We start from the raw sequence: 24,353 nt of genomic DNA on the forward strand, positions 1-24,353 counted from the left end.
ATCCTTTGGGTTCCGTGACGCTCAGCTGACATGTGCCAGACAGAAGCCCAGATCCCTTTTCTATTTTATCTGAAACCCACCCTCATTTCAGTCCCCAGGCAGACGTTCAATCTCTAGTTTATTTCCTAACTTTGTTTCTCAACTTGAGCCCCAAAGCACCCCACCCCAGAGATCCAACTCCTGGGCACAGCTTGAGGAAAGGGAGACATTTTCAAAGCAACTACTATTGCATGGTAGACATTGAGTCAACTCTTGGGGATCCCTGAGTTTCCTGCCTACCCCCACCACAGTGGACAGGATGCCTGCTGCTTGGTACCAGAGGGTCAGAGGAAGCCGGGGCCTCTGGGACTCAGTATTTTTATCAGCCTAGGAAATGAGAGATGCAGAAGCGGAAACCATGTGGTCAGAGAAAGTGAACAGCCTTTATCTCAGGGGAACCCCCACCAGGCCTGGGGGACAGACAGCAGAGAGGGCTAGAGAGGGAGGTTGGGGTGGGGTAGGGAGGGTATCACAGCTTATCTTACTCTGGTTTCATGTAATTCATGTAGAAAAGCAAACCAAGCACTCTAGAATGAAAAATCTGGGAGCGGTGGGCGCGACTGCCCCCCTGGGCCCCAGCTCAGGGGTCCCAACTTCAGCCTGGACTCTTTGCATGCCACTTCCGAGATCCCCGGCCTGTGAGAGGAACCGGATGCCTGGGTTAGCTCACAGTTCCAGGTCTCTTCTCCGAATCTCAGCAGCTTCCTCTCACAGAGCTGCCCCCTCCCACTGCTCAGAATCTGCCTAGTCTTGGGTGCAAGGGGCTTGGGCCTCTTCCTAGCCTCCAGATGATTCCTCTGAGGGTCTCAGGCCCTCTCCATCCTGTCTCTAACAGCTTCTCCTTCCTACGCAGTGCGGGGGACCCCTAAGCAGGCTGGGTTATAGCCCTGGCCATTCACTACCTGTGGAACACAGACAGCTAACATAGACACCTGAACAGTTCTCTCCTGTCTTGACTCAACTATTAAGGCCCCGGTTGTGTCTCAGGTGTTGGTAGTGGGATTTGTGTACAACTTCTCCATTTCCAGAGAGCTCTTGAATTTGTAAAGTGGTATGGATTTCTACTCCATCTTCCAAGTCTCAGACCTTCCCTCTCCAACCCCTAAGACCTCAACTACTGGTTCTTGGAAAAGTAGATGATTCTGTGTTAGGCCAAGCCTGGATGGCCCAGAGATCAAGTCCAGGTTTTGGGTGTGGTTGGCAAGCAGCAGATGCCATGATTGGAGCCCCAGAGACGATGAGATGAGACTTAGAAGCCCGGATAGGCTCGGGTGTGGATCTCTAGTTACCCAAGAACAGACAACCCAGGTTACATAATCTGGCCCTTTCCAGCCTCCTTCCTGCTTCTAATTTTAGCAACTGAAATTCCCTCCCCCACATGGCTCTTCCTCCATCCCCTCTGGTTCTATCTTCTGTACTCCCAGGTCCTCGTGGTCCCCTAGCCCTGCTGCCCCCAACCCAGATCATTCAGTGACTCAGCAGAGGGAAAGCCCTGAGCTGGGTAGGGTGAGGATGTGGTTGGTTCTGGTTGGGGATGTGGGGGGGTTGTTCCTTTTTCTGTCTCTTGTTCATATTTTTCTTCTATTGCAACCTTGTCAGGACCCCAGCGGGGGTTGGGGGTTGGGGTGGGGAGCTGAGAGAGTCTGGAAGATGAACCAGGCCTTCTGGGGGAGGGCAGGCAGGGTTTCTGGTCTCCATTGAAAGCGCACTGTGACTGTGCTGCAGGTGTGTGGGAGCTGTGGGTTTCAACAATTGGGCGGGAAAGGAGATGTCACCGGTGATGAAAACCATAGCAATGGAAAAAACAGAGGAGACTCTGGAGTTAGGTGTAGAACCAAGTCTTATTAGGAAATGGCAGTCCAGAGCAGTGGTAGAGCCTCCCCCGCCCCACCCCCGCCCCCGTTACGAAATGTTAGCCTTCCCATATCCTTTGTGCCTCTTCTTGTCCATCCCCATCCATGACCTTGCTTCCTTCCGGCTGTCCTTGAGGCTACATCCCCACAGGTTCTTGCTCACTCCCTAGGGTCACTTGAGGGCTTCTGCATGGCGGTTCAGGGCCTGAGAAAGGGCTGTCACAGCTCCCATCACACGGCCCAGCTCCCAGGTCTCAATCTGGCTTCGGAATCGCTGCAGGAAGCGGTCAGGGTGCCATCTGACCTGCTGGACTCTCAAGTACCTCTTCAGAGCCCCCTGTTCTTCCAGAGGGGGGCCCCTGGCTACCAACGCTGCAGCCATGGCTTCTGGATCCCCTCCACCAGGGCAGGGCCAGGGCACATCGCCAAAGCGCCAGAGGCTACCCCGCCCTGCCCCTCGCGGGTGCTCTGCCCTGGGCCCAGCCCTGGGAGGTTCTGGCCCTTTGTCCCGTAGAGCCTCTTGAGCCCTCCTGGCTCGGCTCTCACACAGTTCCTTCTCCTTGGCCTGAGCTCGCTCTCGGAAAAGCCGCTGTTCCTCCTCTTGCTGCTGCCAGCTGTAACTGGAGCCCTCAGCCCTTGGAGGTCTGCGGGATCCCTCTGCCTCCAGCTGCCGCTGCTTCTGGGCATGCTCCCGAGCTAGGCGCTCTGACCATGCTGAGAAGGACTCGGGCTCCTGCGTGTCCCGGGAGGCATCATCTGTTTGGGGAGGTGGGATGAGGGTGTTGGAGAGAGGCTGTGATTTGGGGGTGGGGGGAACTGAGACAGAGAGACAGAGACATACAGAGGGGCTGGGGAGGGAAGGCAGGCGGCTGGGGTGGCAATTGGCTCCTTACCTTCAAACCTCCCGATGACCTCCTGCCACTCATCCTCCAGCTCGCCTTGTAGCTTCTGCTGCCATTCCCGCTCCTTGGAAACCTCCTCATCCTCTTCCTCTTCAGCAGAATCCCAGGGAGGTCCCCAGCCCAGAATCTGCCCAGGAGTCTCCCCATCCTTATTCTTTATCCCCATGGCAGACGGGCAGCGACTCAGCAGCGGCAGGAAGAAATCCGTGTAAGCTAGGGGCAGAGACAGTGAGCAGTCAGCTGGGGCTCCGCGGGGCTGCCATCTTGGATTCTCTTATCCCCACGTCCACAATCACATAAGCACATCCCGACTCGTTCCCCACAGACAATCTCAGTTCCCTCCAAGCCAATGACGTTTTCTGGCCCTGCCACCAAGGACGACTTCAAATTCTTTGGATGATTTTTTAAAAAGACTTATTTATTTATTTATATATGTACACTGTTGCTGTCTTCAGACACACCAGGAGAGGGCATCGGATCCCATTACAGATGGTCGTGAGCCACCATGTGGTTGCTGGGAATTGAACTCAGGACCTCTGGGAGAGCAGTCAGTGCTCTAACCGCTGAGCCATCTCTCCAGCCGCTTTTGACTATTTTCAGTTTGTTTGAAGCTATTATCACTATATACATGTTCCAAACCATAGTTCTCCTCTAAAACTACATATTAAGGTTACCACATCAGGTAGCACACATCTTTAATCCCAGTGCTCAGGAGGCAGAGGCAGAGGCAGTAGAACTCTGTGAGTTCAAGGTCAGCCTGGTCTACAGAGTTGCAGGACAGCCTGGGCTACATGAAATAAATATCAAAACACCGTGTTCTGTACCACTACACAAAAACATAAAAGTACACTTAGAATTTCTACCCAATAAATCTGAGTAAAATAAAAGTTTTCTGCAGAATTTCCCAGCCTTCTCCAAGGGAGGGAAGGATGGCGGTGAGACACACAGGTACTGCTAGCAGCAGAGCGAGCTCCTCCCAAGTGATGGTGGCCATGGGCAGGGAAGGACCTGAGCCGTTCTCACCAGGTAGACAGTAAGGGGAGCCAGATGCCATCTAGCTTGCTTCACCCTACTCAGTGAAGCCACCAGCTGGAACCAGCTGCCTCCACTCAGGGGCCAGAGGCAGGCGAGTGGCTGGGGCAGCATTCCTGACTGTGGGCCTATTTCGTATTTCTTCCTAGAGTAGAAGGCAATGGGACACTAGGCTTTGCTGGTTCCAGGAAGTTACCGGGAGGATGGCACAGATGCAGGGTTGACCTGTAACTGCCACAGGATAGAAGGGCCTACACAGTTAGCCAAGGTGCCAATCCATTCTGAAACCACATCAGGGTGGGGCAGGCTTCCTGCTGTGATCTGCTGCAAACCCTCCCGAGCTGTCCCACTTAGCAAGGACCTGCTTCTAGCTTCCGCCCTTCAACTTCTTCCCATCAGGGCTCACTGCAGGGTGGGAGTGTGTATGGAGCATGTGAGCGTGCAGCGTGTGTTTGTGTGAGTGTGTGTGGTGTGTGAGTGCTGAGTGTGTGAGTGTGCAGTGTTTGTGCATGAACATGTAGTATGTTTATGTGTGAGTTTGCAGTGTTTATGTGTTTCTGTGAGTGCTGAGTGTGTATGTGAGTGTGAGCATGCAGTGTTTGTGTATGAGCATGCAGTGTGTTTACATGAACAAGTGCATAGTACTTGTTTATGTGTGAGCATGCATAGTGTGTTTGACTGTGAGTTCTGAGTGTTTATGTGTAAGTGCCTAGTATGTGTTTATATGTGAGTGATGAGTGTTTATGCATGTGTGAGCATGCACTTTATGTGAGTGCAGTTTTATGTGAGTGTGCAGTGTGCTTATATGAGTGTGTCAGTACATAGTGTATGTGAGTGTAGTGTGTTTATGAGTGTATGAGAGTAGAGTATGTGTGTGTTTATGTGAGTGTGTAAGAGTACAGAGTGTATTGTGTTTATGTGAGTGTGTGTGTTTATATGTATGAGCATGCTCAGGCTTATATGGATGGTTTTAACTTCAGCTTTTTTTTTTTTTTTTTTTTTTTTTTTTACATTTTGTGTGTGTGTGTGTGTGTGTGTGTTTGTGTGTATACAAACACATCCAGCTTAAGATCATAACTGCCAACAGTGTGCTGCAATCCTCGGTCCACACAAATGCGCACGTGACAGGTTATTTGGAGCTGTGACTATACTGTGCATTTACTCAGATGTGTCTGGCAACTGGCCCGGCCTCTGAAATTCCCAATTTATTTTATTGGATATGGTGTGTGTGAATGTGTGTTGAAAATGTGTTTTGAGAGGGTCTCAATGTATCCTAGAACTCATTTTATAACTGCAGCCTAGGCCTGTCTCAAACTTGTGATTCTCCTACCTTTTCATGGGTCACCACATCCCGCTCAAACTAACAGAGTGCAGGGGCATGCACAACCCACGTGGTAGAATATGTCCCAAGGCTGACAGCAGGAGCTGTTCATCTTGGTGTTTTTATGAGACAGGGGCTCACTGCAGAGCCAGGCTGGGGTGAGCTAACACAGGGGCTCACTGCAGAGCCAGGCTGGGGTAAGCTAACGCAGGGGCTCACTGCAGAGCCAGGCTGGGGTGAGCTAACACAGGGGCTCACTGCAGAGCCAGGCTGGGGTGAGCTAACACAGGGGTTCACTGCAGAGACAGGCTGGGGTGAGCTAACATCTTCCTCCTTCATGGCTTTTTTTTCACTTAGCATCTCTTACTTTTCCTCAGGAACCCGCCTGTGTCTGTCTCACTCTCTGATGACTGTAACAACTGCTCCTCTGTGAGTCTGAGACACAGACCTCTCCTCACCCCGGCTGTCAGACTGTGTCTCCAAAGCCTTAAGCCTGCATGTGTGTGGATGTGGTACAGCGTCTGCTGAGGGTGGATGTTCTGAGTGAGAGCATGGGCAAGCCTGCCAGGCTTTACTCTGCAGCATGACCACCTTTCATGTTGCTAACAGGACAGATTAAAAATGGTTTTATTGCTGGGCAGTGATGGCACACGCCTTTAATCCCAGCACTTGGGAGCCAGAGGCAGGAGGATTTCTGAGTTGGAGGCCAACCTGGTCTACAGAGTGAGTTCCAGGACAGCCAGGGCTATACAGAGAAACCCTGTCTCGAAAAACCAAAAAAAAAAAAAAAAAAAAAAAAAAAAAAGACAGTGTTTTAACAGATAATATTTTAGAAAAAAGGACTTTCATGTATGAATATGAAAATTTTCCAAAGGGAAAAAAAATGAAGACATGAGAAGGTTACTCACAGAATAGATACTAGCAGCCAGAAAAATACAAGGGTCTCTACATAGCCCTCTCTGCCCTGGGACTCACTCAGGGGCAGCAGGTACTGCCTAACTTGGGTACTGGGAACTGAACCCGGGTCCTCTGCAGGAGTGCTAGTGCTCTCTTGACCACTGAGCTGCCTCTCCAGAACCTACAACAACTTGTTTAATGTTCTTTAACATCTTCCCTTCCTGCCCAGTTTGTGCCATGTTTGCCAATGCGCCCTTTCACACGGGAAGCGGATACGCAAAGTTCTGTGGAAGAAACACTCTTTCCTTAACGACAAAAGCATAAGCCTCTCCTCACCTCTGACAGCACAGCGCTTCCACTCAGAGGGAGGAGGACCACGCGGAAAAGGAACAGGTTTGGGGGCTGAAACTTCAGCACCACAGACAACCGAACAACAAACTCCGCCCATCTTCCACAACCAAACAACAAACTCCGCCCACCTCCCAGCCAGACTTTCTGAACCAAGAGACCGGTGGCCAACCCCCGTTTCACTCTCTCAGGGACAGTGAGCCCCTTTTCTGGCCAGCTATTTGTGTGTCTCTCTTTGAGGTCAGTCAACCTGGCCTGACCAACTGGGTTTCACCCAGTGAATCAGGAGGTCTCTGTTCTCGAAGGATGCCCTGGTTTAGGGCAAACCTCAGTCAAGTCAGTACTGGAAACAGGGAGGCCTGCTGCCCTCTGAAGAGGCCTTTTGGGGGAGCATGCATCTCTAGTACACGATGGGCTTCATGACCTCTGACTCACACGCTCTAAATTCTATCTTCAGCTTCTCAAAAGATGAAGCCAACAAAACCGTATTTTCCTTTGTAATGAAATCTGGCCAGACTAGGCTGGCCACAGGACAACACACCGAGTTTCAACCCTGTCCTACAGTTGGATCTCTTTGTGATCATTTTAAGAAAAAAAAAGCCCTCCTTCGTGTCCTTAGCTAGCATGGGACTGGAACAGAGCCTCTCATGCTAGCCACCCTTGAACCCAGCCTTAGGTGACATCCTCGACGGCAACGCCAGGTCCCACTCAACCTCCAGCTTCTCCTAGACCAGCACCCCTCCACCTGGCGACTGCACCCCACCTTCCCCTGACTCCTCCTCAACCACACACATTCAAAGACTTCAGGTAGGAAGCCCAGAGAACTATCACACCCCAACATCTGTGCCCTGACAAGGCAGCTGACAGGCAGAGACCATTATCCTCACCTCTGACAGACATGCCCCAAACACAACTGTTCTAGGTCCAGTCTGCTATCACTGGACCCAACAGAATCTCCAGTCCCCACCGCTGGACAGCCTCCCCTCCCTTCCTGCTCCATTCCTCTCCCCCCACCCTCTGCCCCTTGCAATAGAAACTTGCTATTTCTTTCTCTTTTGGGGGCTGGGGGAGAACAACTGCATCTGGAATCTAAAACTTGCAACTACAAGGTCAACACACAACATTGTTGCAACACTGTTGGCTGTGTCTTCAGCCTGGGGCTTGAGCTGAGACAATTCCCATTCCAGACCAAGGTCAACTGTTATCCTTGTCAGCTTCTACAGGACTGGAATACTCTGTAATTCTCTATCTCAACTTTTTTTTTTTTTTTTTTTTTTTTTTTAAAGCATAAAAAGAGCTTTTTAAAAAATCCTAGCAGTAATAAAGACTCTGGACAGACAAGCGCCCCCTAGTCAGCTATCACAGTCTGCAGTGATGCCTACCTTCTGTCATGGATGCAGCTGAACAGACAAGTCTCTCTCTCTGTCTCTCTCTCTCTCTCTTTTTTTTTGTTTTGTTTTGTTTTTCGAGACAGGATTTTCTCTGTATAGCCTTGGCTGTCCTGGAACTAACTCTGTAGACCAGGCTGGCCTCGAACTCAGAAATCCACCTGCCTCAACAGACAAGTCTCTGGTCAGGAAGTAAACAGTAAAAACAGACAGTGTACAGGAGAAGACACAGAGGCAGTGAGTGTGGAGAGGCGCTCTGGTTGAGGAAGGTGGAAAGGAAAAGGGTATTTTTAGTTAAGAAGAAGCTCTGCATGTGTAAATTAAGATTCTCCTAAGGTGAAATGACTAGACTTTTTCCAAAATGGAAAAGATAAGACGAGAGTAAAACTAGCACGTGTGAGTGTGCACAGGGCGGTTGGAGCTGGTCACAAAGTCTGCAGCCGACAAGGCTTGGAGGCTCGCCGAGTAGGGCACTGAAACCTGGTGCAGGGCAGCACCCGGCCAAGGCTGAACTCCAACCTCTGCCTCACACAAGGCTCCTGAGATGCTGCCTGGAGCTCAAGGACATTGACCTTCAAGTGACAGCCATTTTGTCTTGGCCATGAAGAGAATTTTCTGCCAAGTTTGTCAGGCTTTTGTTACTTTGAAAACTGAGTTTTAACAAAATTAGGATTTTGTACATTTGTTTTCAAGGCAGGTATGGGAACACAAATCTCTAATCCAAGCACTAGAGAGCCAGAGGCGAGAGAATGTGTTTATTCCAGGGTAGCCTGGTCTACAAAGTGAGTTCTAGAACAACCAGGGCTATGTAGAGTTCCTGTCTCAGAAGACAACAAAAATAAGAGTTGAAGATGATGATGAAGATGATAATAAGAAGTATTAGCACAGAACAAAGTCTGCCTCTTCCTCCCCAGGAGTCCCATCTTCGTCTTCCCAGGGGAGGCTGTGCTCCCAAAGACCTCAGGGCCACCATTCAGATGCTTGGCTGAAGCCGTATCAGGTATTAAGTACCAACAGCTTCAAGAAATGACCAAGTGGGTTTACCTCTCCCAGACAAACTGTTTTTCAGAGCACACTCAAGGAGAGATACAAGGCAGCTCTGAGACCCTTAGAACACGGGTTAAAGTCTGACCTTCTCTTCAAAGGGATCCCAAATGCTGGCATGAGCATCCTGGGCTCAGGACAGCTCCTGGTTTTGGAGAGACCCAAGAGGGGCAGTCTCCGTAAGCTCGTCCTTACCCTCGCCTAATCCACCAGGACTTCCCAATGCTGCCATAAAAAACGTGCCCAGGACGCTGTCCCAGCACAGCTGGGCTGCCACACTCATCCTTGGGCTCAGCCCGCTCAGCCTGCACGGCCTGCTCTGTGTCCTGTCTTTGATTTTGACACAATCCTCTGCTCCTCCTGGGTCTCAGGGCCCTTCCTTCTAGAGCTTGTGCAGTGTAGAACCATGACAGGGAAAACTAAAAAGCAGATGCTCACCCACATGCACCCTGCTCACCAGGTCTAGGAGATCCTGGATGGTAAAAATAAACAACATCTGAGGTTTCCCGTCTCAGGACATAAGTCCCGGATCTGACTCCCTGCTCCCTTCAGTCTGTCACCTACCCGGTTCTCATTCCCAGTGTTGCTCGGAATAAGCAAGGCCCTCAGAAGCCAGTGCAACCTCCTTGCCCTTGCACCCTCAATCTTCTAGGAAGGGGGCAGGGGCAAATCTGGCAATGAAGGGACCTCACCAGGCTGCACTCCAGACTCAGCCGTCTCGGTCCACGGGCCCAGCCACACTAAGAATTTACCTCAGCCCTCCCAAGCCCATCATGGTTGGCCCTTCTTCCAGGCAGACCTCTCAGAGGAGAGAACCACTGCTGTCCCGTGCACTCTGGCTCTGAGTCTGATTGTACCTTCCTGGGAGCACTTCACATTCACACAACCTGGGAACTGGATTTATCATAAAACCCTTCCTCCTGCCTTTAATCCCAGCTCTTAGGAGGCACAAGCAGGCAGATCTCTGAGTTCAAGGCCAGCCTGATCTACAGACTGAGTTCCAGGACAGCCATGGCTACACAGAGAAACCCTGTCTCAAAAAAACTAACCAAACATCCAAGCAACCAATCAACCAGAAACCAGCCCTCTCTCAGGACAAAAGACCCTTCAGAGTCAGGTGGCCTGGGCCTGTCAGCTCCTTTCTTCTCAGACTGCAGCCACGCCATAAGCCACATCGTAAGCCACGCCACTGTGGGTCTGTGTCTGGAGGTAGGGCTGTTCTGGTCAAAGCTCATGCAGCCTATTCCTCTACTGCTTGGAGATCCCTCTCTTCTTTTGAGGAGCACGGGGTGAAACCCATCCTCAAACACCCCCATATCCTAGTGAGCAGCTGAGGTGATTTTTCTCTTCTTTCTGAGCTCTAATGATATAATTTTTGAAACTTACTTTAAAAAAAATATTATAGCCAGGCAGTGGTGGCGTATGTCTTTAATCCCAGCACTTGGGAGGCAGAGGCAGGTTGGTATTTGAGTTCGAGGCCAGCCTGGTCTACAGAGTGAGTTCCAGGACAGCCAGGTATACACAGAGAAACCCTATCTCAAAAAACCCAGAAAAACAAAACAAAAAAATTTCGTTATTAGATTTTATGTTTCTGAGTGTTTCCCTAATTCTTATTTATATAAGTACACTGTGGCAGTCTTCAGACACACCAGAAGAGGGCATCGGATCCCATTACGGATGGTTGTGAGTCACCATGTGGTTGCTGGGAATTGAACTCAGGATAACCGCTGAGCCATCTCTCCAGTCCTTTCCTAATGCTCATGTCTATATACCATGTATGTACCTGATGCTTGCCTGCAGAGGTCACAGGAGGGGTCAGGTCCCCTGGGTTCTGGGAACTGAACCTGGGTCTTCTGCCAGACAACAGAGCTTAACTGAGGAGGCTGCTCTCAGCTCAAGCTCTCTCTATCCCTCCAGGCACCAAGGGACTCATTTCGAGAATCCTTTCTGGCTTTCCCTAAGGAGACTTGTTAAACTATCTGGGTGGTCCCATCTTTACTCCAACATTCAGGCTCCCTAGACAGACAGAGGGCTCTTTCCATCCCAATGGTCATTGTTGTGCTCATCACCTGCAAACACACATACACACACACACACACCTGCCCCGCACACACACACACATGCGCACACACACCTGCCCCGCACACACACACACCTGCGTGCACACACACACCTGCCACACACACACACCTGCCACACACACACACACACACACACACACACACACACACACACCTGCTTCAATGTCCTCCATCTCCCCACAGGCCCAGTGTGATGCTGGTCGTGGACAGGGGACACTCACCATTATTTTGCTCATATTCTGTTATTTTAGGGAATCAACTGCTCACCTAGAAAGGCGCCATCTTTGCCCAGGCTGTCTGAGACTCTCAAAACTTCCCAAGAAGGAAACGTGGCTATTATACACACAATCCCGTCCAGGGATGGCTCTAACATGTTCGTAGTTTACCTATTCTAACTTAAAATATTTGCAAGTCTCAGTACTGCATGACCTGCGTCTGTGCTGCCTCCCTGAGGTCCTCCCTGCAGTCCTCCCCTTGTGTTCACGTTTCTTACCCCTTCATTCCAGCTGGGAACAAAACAGCCCTTGCTGTCTGCCTTGGAGGTCTCACCAGCATCGCTCCTGGCTGGGCAGCTCCTAGCGGCAGTTTTAGGTGTCTGGACCCCCTCAGCTCTCAGGAACCGTGTTTTTAAATCTGCTGAGTGTCTTTGGCCCTTCTTACTCAACTTTGTGGTACAGCAATGTCTTCCTGATTTCAGGTCTCTCAGTTCTGGACGGCGCTGCCTCAGGGAAGGCAGCTGCTACATAAACACCGACGCTGCCTCCCACCACCCAGGAGCCGCTGCTCTGGTGTCACAACCTGACCTCTGGTCCCCTCCAACAGCAACTCCACCTCCCCTTCCCAACAAAGTTGATATCCTGTGGTCTCATGAGCACTGTCGGCAGGGGCCGCACCCAGCGCTGACGCAACTCCAGATGACAGCTCTTCTGTGAGCCTCATGTAGGGTGAGCGGGTGCTGCTCAGTGAGGGCTGGCAGCCCGGGGCTGGGCTCAAGCAAGGCTGCTGCTCTCTTTGAGCAGGACCAGAAAGAGTTAACTTTGGGTCTGGAAAAACACAATATTGGTAATGTGCTTGCCCCGGAAATCTGAGGACTGGAGTTCGCATCCCGAGCACCCACATCTGTAATCCCAGTCACAGCAGCACACATCTGTAATCCCAGTCACAGCAGCACACATCTGTAATCCCAGTCACAGCTGCACACATCTGTAATCCCAGTCACAGCAGCACACATCTGCAATCCCAGTCACAGCAGCACACATCTGTAATCCCAGTCACAGCTGCACACATCTGCAATCCCAGTCACAGCAGCACACATCTGCAATCCCAGTCACAGCAGCACACATCTGTAATCCCAGTCACAGCTGCACACATCTGTAATCCCAGTCACAGCTGCACACATCTGTAATCCCAGTCACAGCAGCACACATCTGTAATCCCAGTCACAGCAGCACACATCTGTAATCCCAGTCACAGCAGCACACATCTGTAATCCCAGTCACAGCAGCACACATCTGTAATCCCAGTCACAGCAGCACACATCTGTAATCCCAGTCACAGCAGCACACATCTGTAATCCCAGTCACATCTGCACACATCTGTAATCCCAGTCACAGCAGCACACATCTGTAATCCCAGTCACAGCTGCACACATCTGTAATCCCAGTCACAGCAGCACACATCTGTAATCCCAGTCACATCTGCACACATCTGTAATCCCAGTCACAGCAGCACACATCTGTAATCCCAGTCACAGCTGCACACATCTGTAATCCCAGTCACAGCAGCACACATCTGCAATCCCAGTCACAGCAGCACACATCTGTAATCCCAGTCACAGCAGCACACATCTGTAATCCCAGTCACAGCAGCACACATCTGCAATCCCAGTCACAGCAGCACACATCTGCAATCCCAGTCACAGCAGCACACATCTGTAATCCCAGTCACAGCAGCACACATCTGTAATCCCTGTTACAGCAGCACACATCTGTAATCCCAGTCACAGCAGCACACATCTGTAATCCCAGTCACAGCAGCACACATCTGTAATCCCTGTTACAGCAGCACACATCTGTAATCCCAGTCACAGCAGCACACATCTGTAATCCCTGTTACAGCAGCACACATCTGTAATCCCAGTCACAGCTGCACACATCTGTAATCCCAGTCACAGCAGCACACATCTGTAATCCCAGTTACAGTAGCACACATCTGTAATCCCTGTTACAGCAGCACACATCTGTAATCCCAGTCACAGTTGCACACATCTGTAATCCCTCTTACAGCAGCACACATCTGCAATCCCAGTCACAGTTGCACACATCTGTAATCCCTCTTACAGCAGCACACATCTGTAATCCCAGTCACAGCTGCACACATCTGTAATCCCAGTCACAGCAGCACACATCTGTAATCCCAGTTACAGTAGCACACATCTGTAATCCCAGTCACAGCAGCACACATCTGTAATCCCAGTCACAGCAGCACACATCTGTAATCCCTGTTACAGCAGCACACATCTGTAATCCCAGTCACAGCAGCACACATCTGTAATCCCAGTCACAGCAGCACACATCTGCAATCCCAGTCACAGCAGCACACATCTGTAATCCCAGTCACAGCAGCACACATCTGTAATCCCATGTCACAGCATGCACACATCTGTAATCCCAGTCACAGCAGCACACATCTGTAATCCCAGTCACAGCAGCACACATCTGTAATCCCAGTCACAGCAGCACACATCTGCAATCCCAGTCACAGCAGCACACATCTGTAATCCCAGTCACAGCTGCACACATCTGTAATCCCAGTCACAGCAGCACACATCTGTAATCCCAGTCACAGCAGCACACATCTGTAATCCCAGTCACAGCTGCACACATCTGTAATCCCAGTCACAGCAGCACACATCTGTAATCCCAGTCACAGCAGCACACATCTGTAATCCCTGTTACAGCAGCACACATCTGTAATCCCAGTCACAGCAGCACACATCTGCAATCCCAGTCACAGCAGCACACATCTGTAATCCCAGTCACAGCAGCACACATCTGCAATCCCAGTCACAGCAGCACACATCTGTAATCCCAGTCACAGCAGCACACATCTGTAATCCCTGTTACAGCAGCACACATCTGCAATCCCAGTCACAGCAGCACACATCTGTAATCCCTGTTACAGCAGCACACATCTGTAATCCCAGTCACAGCTGCACACATCTGTAATCCCAGTCACAGCAGCACACATCTGTAATCCCAGTCACAGCAGCACACATCTGTAATCCCAGTCACAGCAGCACACATCTGCAATCCCAGTCACAGCAGCACACATCTGTAATCCCAGTCACAGCAGCACACATCTGTAATCCCAGTCACAGCAGCACACATCTGTAATCCCAGTCACAGCAGCACACATCTGTAATCCCAGTCACAGCATGCACACATCTGTAATCCCAGTCACAGCAGCACACATCTGTAATCCCAGTCACAGCAGCACACATCTGTAATCCCAGTCACAGCAGCACACATCTGTAATCCCAGTCACAGCAGCACACATCTGTAATCCCAGTCACAGCAGCACACATCTGTAATCCCAGTCACAGCAGCACACATCTGTAATCCCTGTTACAGCAGCACACATCTGTAATCCCAGTCACAGCAGCACACATCTGTAATCCCAGTCACAGCAGCACACATCTGTAATCCCAGTCACAGCAGCACACATCTGTAATCCCAGTCACAGCAGCACACATCTGTAATCCCAGTCACAGCAGCACACATCTGTAATCCCAGTCACAGCAGCACACATCTGTAATCCCAGTCACAGCAGCACACATCTGTAATCCCAGTCACAGCAGCACACATCTGTAATCCCAGTCACAGCAGCACACATCTGTAATCCCTGTTACAGCAGCACACATCTGTAATCCCAGTCACAGCAGCACACATCTGTAATCCCAGTCACAGCTGCACACATCTGTAATCCCAGTCACAGCAGCACACATCTGTAATCCCAGTCACAGCATGCACACATCTGTAATCCCAGTCACAGCAGCACACATCTGCAATCCCAGTCACAGCAGCACACATCTGTAATCCCAGTCACAGCTAGCACACATCTGTAATCCCAGTCACAGCAGCACACATCTGTAATCCCAGTCACAGCAGCACACATCTGTAATCCCAGTCACAGCAGCACACATCTGTAATCCCAGTCACAGCAGCACACATCTGTAATCCCAGTCACAGCAGCACACATCTGTAATCCCAGTCACAGCAGCACACATCTGTAATCCCAGTCACAGCAGCACACATCTGTAATCCCAGTCACAGCAGCACACATCTGTAATCCCAGTCACAGCAGCACACATCTGTAATCCCAGTCACAGCAGCACACATCTGTAATCCCAGTCACAGCTGCACACATCTGTAATCCCAGTCACAGCAGCACACATCTGTAATCCCAGTCACAGCAGCACACATCTGTAATCCCAGTCACAGCAGCACACATCTGTAATCCCAGTCACAGCAGCACACATCTGTAATCCCAGTCACAGCATGCACACATCTGTAATCCCAGTCACAGCAGCACACATCTGCAATCCCAGTCACAGCAGCACACATCTGCAATCCCAGTCACAGCATGCACACATCTGTAATCCCAGTCACAACAGCACACATCTGTAATCCCAGTCACAGCAGCACACATCTGTAATCCCAGTCACAGCAGCACACATCTGTAATCCCAGTCACAGCAGCACACATCTGCAATCCCAGTCACAGCAGCACACATCTGTAATCCCAGTCACAGCAGCACACATCTGTAATCCCAGTCACAGCAGCACACATCTGTAATCCCATGTTACAGCAGCACACATCTGTAATCCCAGTCACAGCAGCACACATCTGTAATCCCAGTCACAGCAGCACACATCTGTAATCCCAGTCACAGCAGCACACATCTGTAATCCCAGTCACAGCAGCACACATCTGTAATCCCAGTCACAGCAGCACACATCTGTAATCCCAGTCACAGCAGCACACATCTGTAATCCCTAGTACAGCAGCACACATCTGTAATCCCAGTCACAGCAGCACACATCTGTAATCCCAGTCACAGCAGCACACATCTGTAATCCCAGTCACAGCAGCACACATCTGTAATCCCAGTCACAGCAGCACACATCTGTAATCCCAGTCACAGCAGCACACATCTGTAATCCCAGTCACAGCAGCACACATCTGTAATCCCAGTCACAGCAGCACACATCTGTAATCCCAGTCACAGCAGCACACATCTGTAATCCCAGTCACAGCAGCACACATCTGTAATCCCAGTCACAGCAGCACACATCTGTAATCCCAGTCACAGCAGCACACATCTGTAATCCCAGTCACAGCAGCACACATCTGTAATCCCAGTCACAGCAGCACACATCTGTAATCCCAGTCACAGCAGCACACATCTGTAATCCCAGTCACAGCAGCACACATCTGTAATCCCAGTCACAGCAGCACACATCTGTAATCCCAGTCACAGCAGCACACATCTGTAATCCCAGTCACAGCAGCACACATCTGTAATCCCAGTCACAGCAGCACACATCTGTAATCCCAGTCACAGCAGCACACATCTGTAATCCCAGTCACAGCAGCACACATCTGTAATCCCAGTCACAGCAGCACACATCTGTAATCCCAGTCACAGCAGCACACATCTGCAATCCCAGTCACAGCAGCACACATCTGTAATCCCAGTCACAGCAGCACACATCTGTAATCCCAGTCACAGCAGCACACATCTGTAATCCCAGTCACAGCAGCACACATCTGTAATCCCAGTCACAGCAGCACACATCTGTAATCCCAGTCACAGCAGCACACATCTGTAATCCCAGTCACAGCAGCACACATCTGTAATCCCAGTCACAGCAGCACACATCTGTAATCCCAGTCACAGCAGCACACATCTGTAATCCCAGTCACAGCAGCACACATCTGTAATCCCAGTCACAGCAGCACACATCTGTAATCCCAGTCACAGCAGCACACATCTGTAATCCCAGTCACAGCAGCACACATCTGTAATCCCAGTCACAGCAGCACACATCTGTAATCCAGTCACAGCAGCACACATCTGTAATCCCAGTCACAGCAGCACACATCTGTAATCCCAGTCACAGCAGCACACATCTGTAATCCCAGTCACAGCAGCACACATCTGTAATCCCAGTCACAGCAGCACACATCTGTAATCCCAGTCACAGCAGCACACATCTGTAATCCCAGTCACAGCAGCACACATCTGTAATCCCAGTCACAGCAGCACACATCTGTAATCCCAGTTCACAGCAGCACACATCTGCAATCCCAGTCACAGCAGCACACATCTGTAATCCCAGTCACAGCAGCACACATCTGTAATCCAGTCACAGCAGCACACATCTGTAATCCCATGTCACAGCTGCACACATCTGTAATCCCAGTCACAGCTGCACACATCTGTAATCCCAGTCACAGCAGCACACATCTGCAATCCCTGTTACAGCTAGCACACATCTGCAATCCCAGTCACAGCAGCACACATCTGCAATCCCTGTTCACAGCAGCACACATCTGTAATCCCAGTCACAGCAGCACACATCTGTAATCCCAGTCACAGCATGCACACATCTGTAATCCCAGTCACAGCAGCACACATCTGTAATCCCAGTCACAGCAGCACACATCTGTAATCCCAGTCACAGCAGCACACATCTGTAATCCCAGTCACAGCAGCACACATCTGCAATCCCAGTCACAGCAGCACACATCTGTAATCCCAGTCACAGCAGCACACATCTGTAATCCCAGTCACAGCAGCACACATCTGTAATCCCAGTCACAGCAGCACACATCTGTAATCCCAGTCACAGCAGCACACATCTGTAATCCCAGTCACAGCTGCACACATCTGTAATCCCAGTCACAGCAGCACACATCTGCTAATCCCTGTTACAGCAGCACACATCTGTAATCCCAGTCACAGCAGCACACATCTGTAATCCCAGTCACAGCAGCACACATCTGTAATCCCAGTCACAGCAGCACACATCTGTAATCCCAGTCACAGCAGCACACATCTGTAATCCCAGTCACAGCAGCACACATCTGTTATCCCAGTCACAGCAGCACACATCTGTAATCCCAGTCACAGCAGCACACATCTGTAATCCCAGTCACAGCAGCACACATCTGCAATCCCAGTCACAGCAGCACACATCTGTAATCCCAGTCACAGCAGCACACATCTGTAATCCCAGTCACAGCTGCACACATCTGTAATCCCATGTTACAGCAGCACACATCTGTAATCCCTGTTACAGCTGCACACATCTGCAATCCCAGTCACAGCAGCACACATCTGCAATCCCTGTTACAGCTGCACACATCTGCAATCCCAGTCACAGCAGCACACATCTGTAATCCCAGTCACAGCTGCACACATCTGTAATCCCAGTCACATCTGCACACATCTGTAATCCCAGTCACAGCAGCACACATCTGTAATCCCAGTCACAGCAGCACACATCTGTAATCCCAGTCACAGCTGCACACATCTGTAATCCCAGTCACAGCAGCACACATCTGCAATCCCTGTTACAGCAGCACACATCTGTAATCCCAGTCACAGCAGCACACATCTGTAATCCCAGTCACAGCAGCACACATCTGCAATCCCAGTCACAGCAGCACACATCTGTAATCCCAGTCACAGCTGCACACATCTGTAATCCCAACGCTCCCACCGCAAGATTCGAGGTGGAGTTGGGAGACCATAGAGACTCATGGGCCATCCTAGCCTGGTGGACATGGCTGAAAAAGAAACAAGACAGGCTGGATGAGATGGCTCAGATGGTTAAGAGCACTGGCTGCTTTTCCAGAGGTCCTGAGTTCAATTCCCAGCAACCACATTAGTGGCTCACAACCATCTGTAATGAGATCTGATGCCCTCTTCTGGTGTGTCTGAAGACAGCTACTAGTGTGTTCATATACATAAAATAAATAAATCTTAAAAAAAAAAAGAAAAGAAAAGAAAAGAAAGAAAAAAAAAAAAAAACAAAACCCCAAGATGCTGTCTCAAATACAACGGAAGTTGAGTACCAACAGACAACTGTATCCTCTGACCTCTATACACAGATAAAAAGATAAAACTAAATTTTAAAGAGCTAGGCTGCAGTCAACTTCAGGGTATCACAACAGCACCACAGAGAATTCTCTGCAACGAGCAGGCTCAGGCCATCAGGGGTCTGACACCTAGTAACTCATGACAACTCGGACTATAAGAAGTAACTTACACGGTGACACTCACCCCACAGTAAAGGAATAGCCATCTGAGCATCCGGCATGAGCCCGACAAGTGTCCGTTCTGCGAGACCCAAACAACCAGGACGCCGTGGTATGAAGACTTCCTGATGCCAAGTGCAGACAGCTCCTCTCTACCGTCTGCCTAGAGCATTAAATTCTCTGCTGCAGCACTCTCTGTCTCTGGCACCCCAAGCCTCTGGCAGGGTTTCCTGTAGCTCAGGATGGTCTTGAGTTGCCTATGTAGCCAAGGCTAGCCTTGAACTCATAATGCCTCAGCCCCCTGGGTGCTGGGCTTACAGGCCTGTGCTCTGGTAAACTCTTTCACCACACACTTCCTGACAGGGCAAGGCTTGTGAAACCTGTGCTAGGGTCACTGAAGACAACTGCGGCTGAGGTGACAGGTCTGTGGGTGTGCAGAATGAGAGGCTGGAGGGATAGGAACACAACTGTGCCCAGTCATTCTGAAACAAGGCCTACCTCTGACCTCCACTGTGCAGATCAGGGAGGCAGTGGATGCTATGTGTGCCACGCTGACAGATTAGTGCAAGCCTGCATCTCAGTCAGGGATACCACAGTCAAGAGCTGCTGCAGCCACACAGTGGCCACTCTCTCAACTAAAAAGAGAAAAAGGAAGGCGGGGCTGAGGCTCGGTGCTAGCTTACACCTGAAACCCTACACTTAGGTGTGGGGACCGGGTGTTGGATCGGCAAAGAGAGTTTGTGACCCAGAGGAGCCAAAGCTACAGAGAGAGAGAGACTACGTCTCAAAAAACCAACCAGCAAACCAGCAAGCCAAACCCCAAGAAGATCAAAGCAAACCTGAAACTCCATACCCAAACATCAAAATGATGGCTTGGTTTTTTTCCCCCCTTACCCCCAAAACCGAGAGAACTATACTGCTTGTCAGTGTCTACTCCTGCTTGCTCTGTGCAGGGTGGCCACTGTTTGACAGGTGCTTTACTGATGGGTCCCTCTGACAGCTGAAAGTGCTCTTCCACGACACTCACCAAAGTCTAAAATGTGGGCCTCCTCTGACCTCCTACTGGGTGTGATAAAGCCACCCAGTCACTTCAGTGACCTTGGGCACCCCTCTGACCTAACACCAGAGAACTGAGGGAAGAGTCCTGCAGAAGGTTCAATCACTTAGTCTGCAATGAAGCAATCCCACTTCAACCATCTTCAAAGCGGCGGGCAGCTGAGATGGAGAAGTTGGGGTTAGAGCGCCACCTGGTGGCAGGACTGGCAGGTGCCGGGAAACCGCCCGAGAGGAGGCCATGGTTTGGGAGAAGTGTGGAGGGATAGTTTCCTCTTTGGAACATTGTAACCTCCTCTCAACTGTGACATCCAGACAGGATCCTGAACCTCCCCAGGAAGGTCCTCACTCTCGCCAGGTGTATTAAATGTTTCACATGCTTCTCAGAAGTCACCACAACAGTGAAGGTCTTACTCCAGCAGTAGGAGCTGCTCAGCTAAGTTTAACTGAACCCCATGAACACAGCATACTTATCATTACGTCGCAAAGCTGCAGCTAGTCCGTGGTTCACGTGGTCAGCACAACCTCTGTTTCAGAGGTGAACACACTCCTGAGGTAAGGGTGGGGGTCTCAGAATCTGCAGGCAGCAGCCCTAGGTACTGCAGTGTTACCACCCAGGGAGCTGCCTCTTAAACTGGAGCTGGTGCTGAACTGCAGGTGTGCATCTCCTGAATGCATACCTAAGAATACTTTAAGGCTAAAATGACCTTGGGTAAACCGAACGGCTATAAGCTCTTACAGTAAACTGGTCTCTGGTCCGGCAGTACATTCCTGTGCAGTGTGACTCCGAGCTAAAGGTTAATTGCCTGACCATTTAACTGCTACCTCTCTGAGTCTGTAGAGCAAAGCTTGCTTGCTGCAGCTGTCCAGAGCTGCCTTTCTTTGTACATCACAATTGCATTTTTACCCTTAAAAACTCAAAACTGGAGGGTGAGACTGCTTCGGCTTGCTACTCTGCTTGGAACAGTCCTGCTGGTGGCACATGAGGATTCTGCAAGACTTATTCAGGAATCTTGGGACTTTTTCTCTTTTTCAGGTACCCCATAATAAAACCAGCCAGGCAGCTGCAGCATATACTGCAGACTTTCTCTCTTTAAGCTTAAAGAAAATAAACTATGCACACCCCTCTTACTTGTGTTAAATGATTTCGTTTTTGATCAAGGAGAGGCCGAGCTGGAGATGAGTGAGTGAGCGGGGCTGATGTTCACGATCTCCTGTGGTCAGAAGGCTGCCTCTCTGAAAACTGATCTAGAAGTATCCTGGGTCTAGGTCAAGAGCACAAGGTTCTGATAGAAAACACCCGAGTGTTAACCTTAGCCGGACAAAACTAGTCACCACAGCCTCCATGTAGGTTAGATTTGCTTGATGGCTTTCTTCCTTCACTTTTTGAGAATCTTAGGCCCCGCCCTGACTGGCCTTGAGGTGCTCCTGAGGGCTGGGATTACAGGAGTACACTGTGAACTTCCTGTCTTTCTAGGTGGCTAGGTTGTTTCTGGGCTGGTTATTTACCAGTAGACAAATGAAATACAAAGAGGCTGTCTGCCATTACCGCTCATTTGAGATGTTTTGCTGTTATTTTGAGACAAGGTTTCTCTAACGTGGCTCTGGCTAGCCTGGAACTCACTATGTGGATCAGACTGGCCTTGAGCTTGCAGAGAGACCCGACTGCCTCTGTTCCAGAGTGCTAGTTAATTGATGCCTGCACCACCAGCTTAAGTTGGATTTTTGTTACAGGATTTTAGTGAGAATGAAGAAAACTGGCAGCCTGGCACCTGTCAAGGGACATAAGTCCATTCCTAACACAGAACAACAGATCTCAGGCGTAACACTACCCAAAAGTTTCAAGTCCTCTGGCCATCCCAGCTGATCACATGACAGAAGGCATGGCTACTTTGTAAGATGTTTGTGGAATATTACAAAGGTTGCCATTGTCTTAATTATGGACAAAGAGAAACAAACTAATGGGGGGGTGGGGGCGAGGGTTGAGTAGGGACAGCTTGGATCTGGGATCTGACCCCAAGCAGTCAACTGCAAGGTTGTACTATAGAGCCATCAAAGAAACGAAGTAGTCACTAATCTTGAGAGAAAATGTAAAGAAAGTTGCAAGCTGTGTGGCTGGGTGTGCTGACCCACGCCTACAACCTGAGATACCCAGCAAGACCCTGACTCAAAAACAGAAACAATCCCACTACGCAAACACAGACACACACGTACACCCCTTAGCTGTTTGGGCAAGTTAGGATTTGTTACTAGAAAGACATGGTCACATACCAACCTGGCCAATTGCTTCGACAGTTCCCAAGGGCCAAATAACTAGTTTATTTCCCAACTATTTTTGTTGTTGTTTGAGATAGGGTCTCTCTAGGTAGTCCTGGAGCTCACTTGTGTAGGCTAGATACTTAAGAGATCCTCCTGCCTCTGCTTGCCCGGGGTCAAAAGTCTGAGCCATCACATCAAGCCTGTATTTCCCACCTATTAACTGGCTTTCAGTTCAGTTCGGGCCAGCTCCTCACGACCAGTTCCCACAGACCCACTCACCATCAGGGCCCTGGCGGGCAGCAGCGTGCAGCGCCGTGTCGCCATGGCGGTCCTGGTGGGCAGGGTCAGCGCCGAGACGCAGCAGCAGGCACAGGGCAGGGGCATCGTGGCGGGCACAGGCCCTGTGGAGAGGCGGCGGCTGCCCAGCGTCCACATCCAGGCCGGGATGCCGCTGGAGGAGAGCCTGAGCTCGCACCAGCCGTCCTGCAGACAAGTACCGCCGGAAGCGTCGCTCTCGGCGGTGCCGGCGGGAAGCGGAGGCCATGGAACTCTGGGGCTGAGGAAGAAGTGGGAAATGGCAGCGGTGAGGACCCAGCTCGGCTCTTCCTCCTGTTTCTCCCTTCACCTCCCATTCCCTCCCCCTCGCATCTCCAGCGGGAGATAAGGCCTATTCTAAACTCTCATCCCTTAGCAGACGGCAAGTTTGGGGCGGAGGTTGGGGGTGGAGTTGGGAGCTGGGGGGGGGGGTCACAGACTTAATTTTGATGTAATTTTTGAGAAAATGATACATAATTGTTTTAAGGCTCCAGAGCCCAAGAAAAAAGTTAATTCTGAACTTTGGAGGGAAACAACAGCAACAAGAAAATCAAGTAAGGCCAGATGGGGGAAATTTTCATTAGCCACAAATCTGAAGAAAAGTCACAAATTCAAAGAGCGATCTAGAAATTGAATATAATGTACCCGACAGACAGACGTAGAGGCTTCTTCCTCTGGGGCCCGGGGGGAGGGGTCACTCATCAGCCCTGCTCCCCGCCCCCCCAGGACCCTCAGAGACGGAGGCCCGGGTTACAGACGCTCCGAGAAGGGAGGCGGGGAGGGAGGAGGCTCGCCAGGCTGCAGGAAATGGCGCAAGCAACACGCGCAAGTTTCCGACGGAAATGAACTGCGTGTCCCACCCCGGAAATTGTTCCCCCCCCCCCGACTGGGTGACTCGTGATTAGGCCTCCGGACGGGAAACAAGAAAATTTGCGACATAGGTTCCTCCTGCAAGCGGAAGATTAGAGGAGCGGTTCCGAAGGGAGGTAGAGGCAGGCCTGGTCTTCAGGGAGAGCTGCTGCAGCGACAGGCAGGACTACAGAACACACACACACACACACACACACACACACACACACACACACACACACACACACACACACAATCACAATGAAGCCAAGCATATGGGTATATCCCAAAAGAAAAACACAAGAGTAGACACTAACAAGCAAACGTCGGACAGGGCAGGGAGATGTGTGCAGATGTTCGGATTTGGGGGAAAAAGTCTAAAGAGAAGATGGAGGCTGAAAAGAGGGGGAAGGGCGGAGGGAGGCGTGGAGACACAGCTGGGAGTGTAAGTGAAGCCCAGCGTTTTGTGTCCAAGCACATCCTTACCTTCCCACACCATTCTCATCGCCTTTGTGTCTCCTTCGAGACCACCAATCAAGATCTCCCACCCAAACACTGCCCTCCGCTTTCCCCAGCCCCATCTCTATGGACCCTGGTGACACGGAGAGGCCCTGCACCCGCTGCTGCATAGGGCTGGTCTCTGCT

The 24,353-nt window shown here is 50.6% G+C and overlaps 1 protein-coding gene across 1 annotated transcript; it reads right to left on the reverse strand.

Moving 5' to 3' along the window:
- Positions 1-402: 402 nt before the first annotated feature.
- Nfkbil1 (NFKB inhibitor like 1) lies at positions 403-23,674 on the reverse strand. Its single transcript, XM_034523715.2, has 4 exons — positions 23,505-23,674; positions 22,824-23,100; positions 2,786-3,007; positions 403-2,648 (listed from the first exon to the last, which is right to left on the reverse strand). Exons 1-4 carry the CDS (start codon positions 23,559-23,561, stop codon positions 2,065-2,067), a joined length of 1,140 nt encoding a protein of 379 aa, XP_034379606.1. The 5' UTR covers positions 23,562-23,674; the 3' UTR covers positions 403-2,064.
- Positions 23,675-24,353: the final 679 nt, after the last annotated feature.

The sequence above is a fragment of the Arvicanthis niloticus genome, chromosome 20 (assembly GCF_011762505.2).
Source record: "Arvicanthis niloticus isolate mArvNil1 chromosome 20, mArvNil1.pat.X, whole genome shotgun sequence".
Taxonomy (NCBI): Eukaryota; Metazoa; Chordata; class Mammalia; order Rodentia; family Muridae; genus Arvicanthis; species Arvicanthis niloticus.

Excerpts from the sequence above, each read along its gene's own strand:
- Nfkbil1 (XM_034523715.2), bottom strand. The coding sequence starts at position 23,561 with ATGAGTGACCCCTCCCCCCGGGCCCCAGAGGAAGAAGCCTCTACGTCT. Across the intron at positions 23,101-23,504 it reads CCTCTACGTCTGTCTGTCGG|CCCCAGAGTTCCATGGCCTC; the intron begins GTACATTATATT and ends CTTCTTCCTCAG. Across the intron at positions 2,649-2,785 it reads GGTCATCGGGAGGTTTGAAG|ATGATGCCTCCCGGGACACG; the intron begins GTAAGGAGCCAA and ends CTCCCCAAACAG.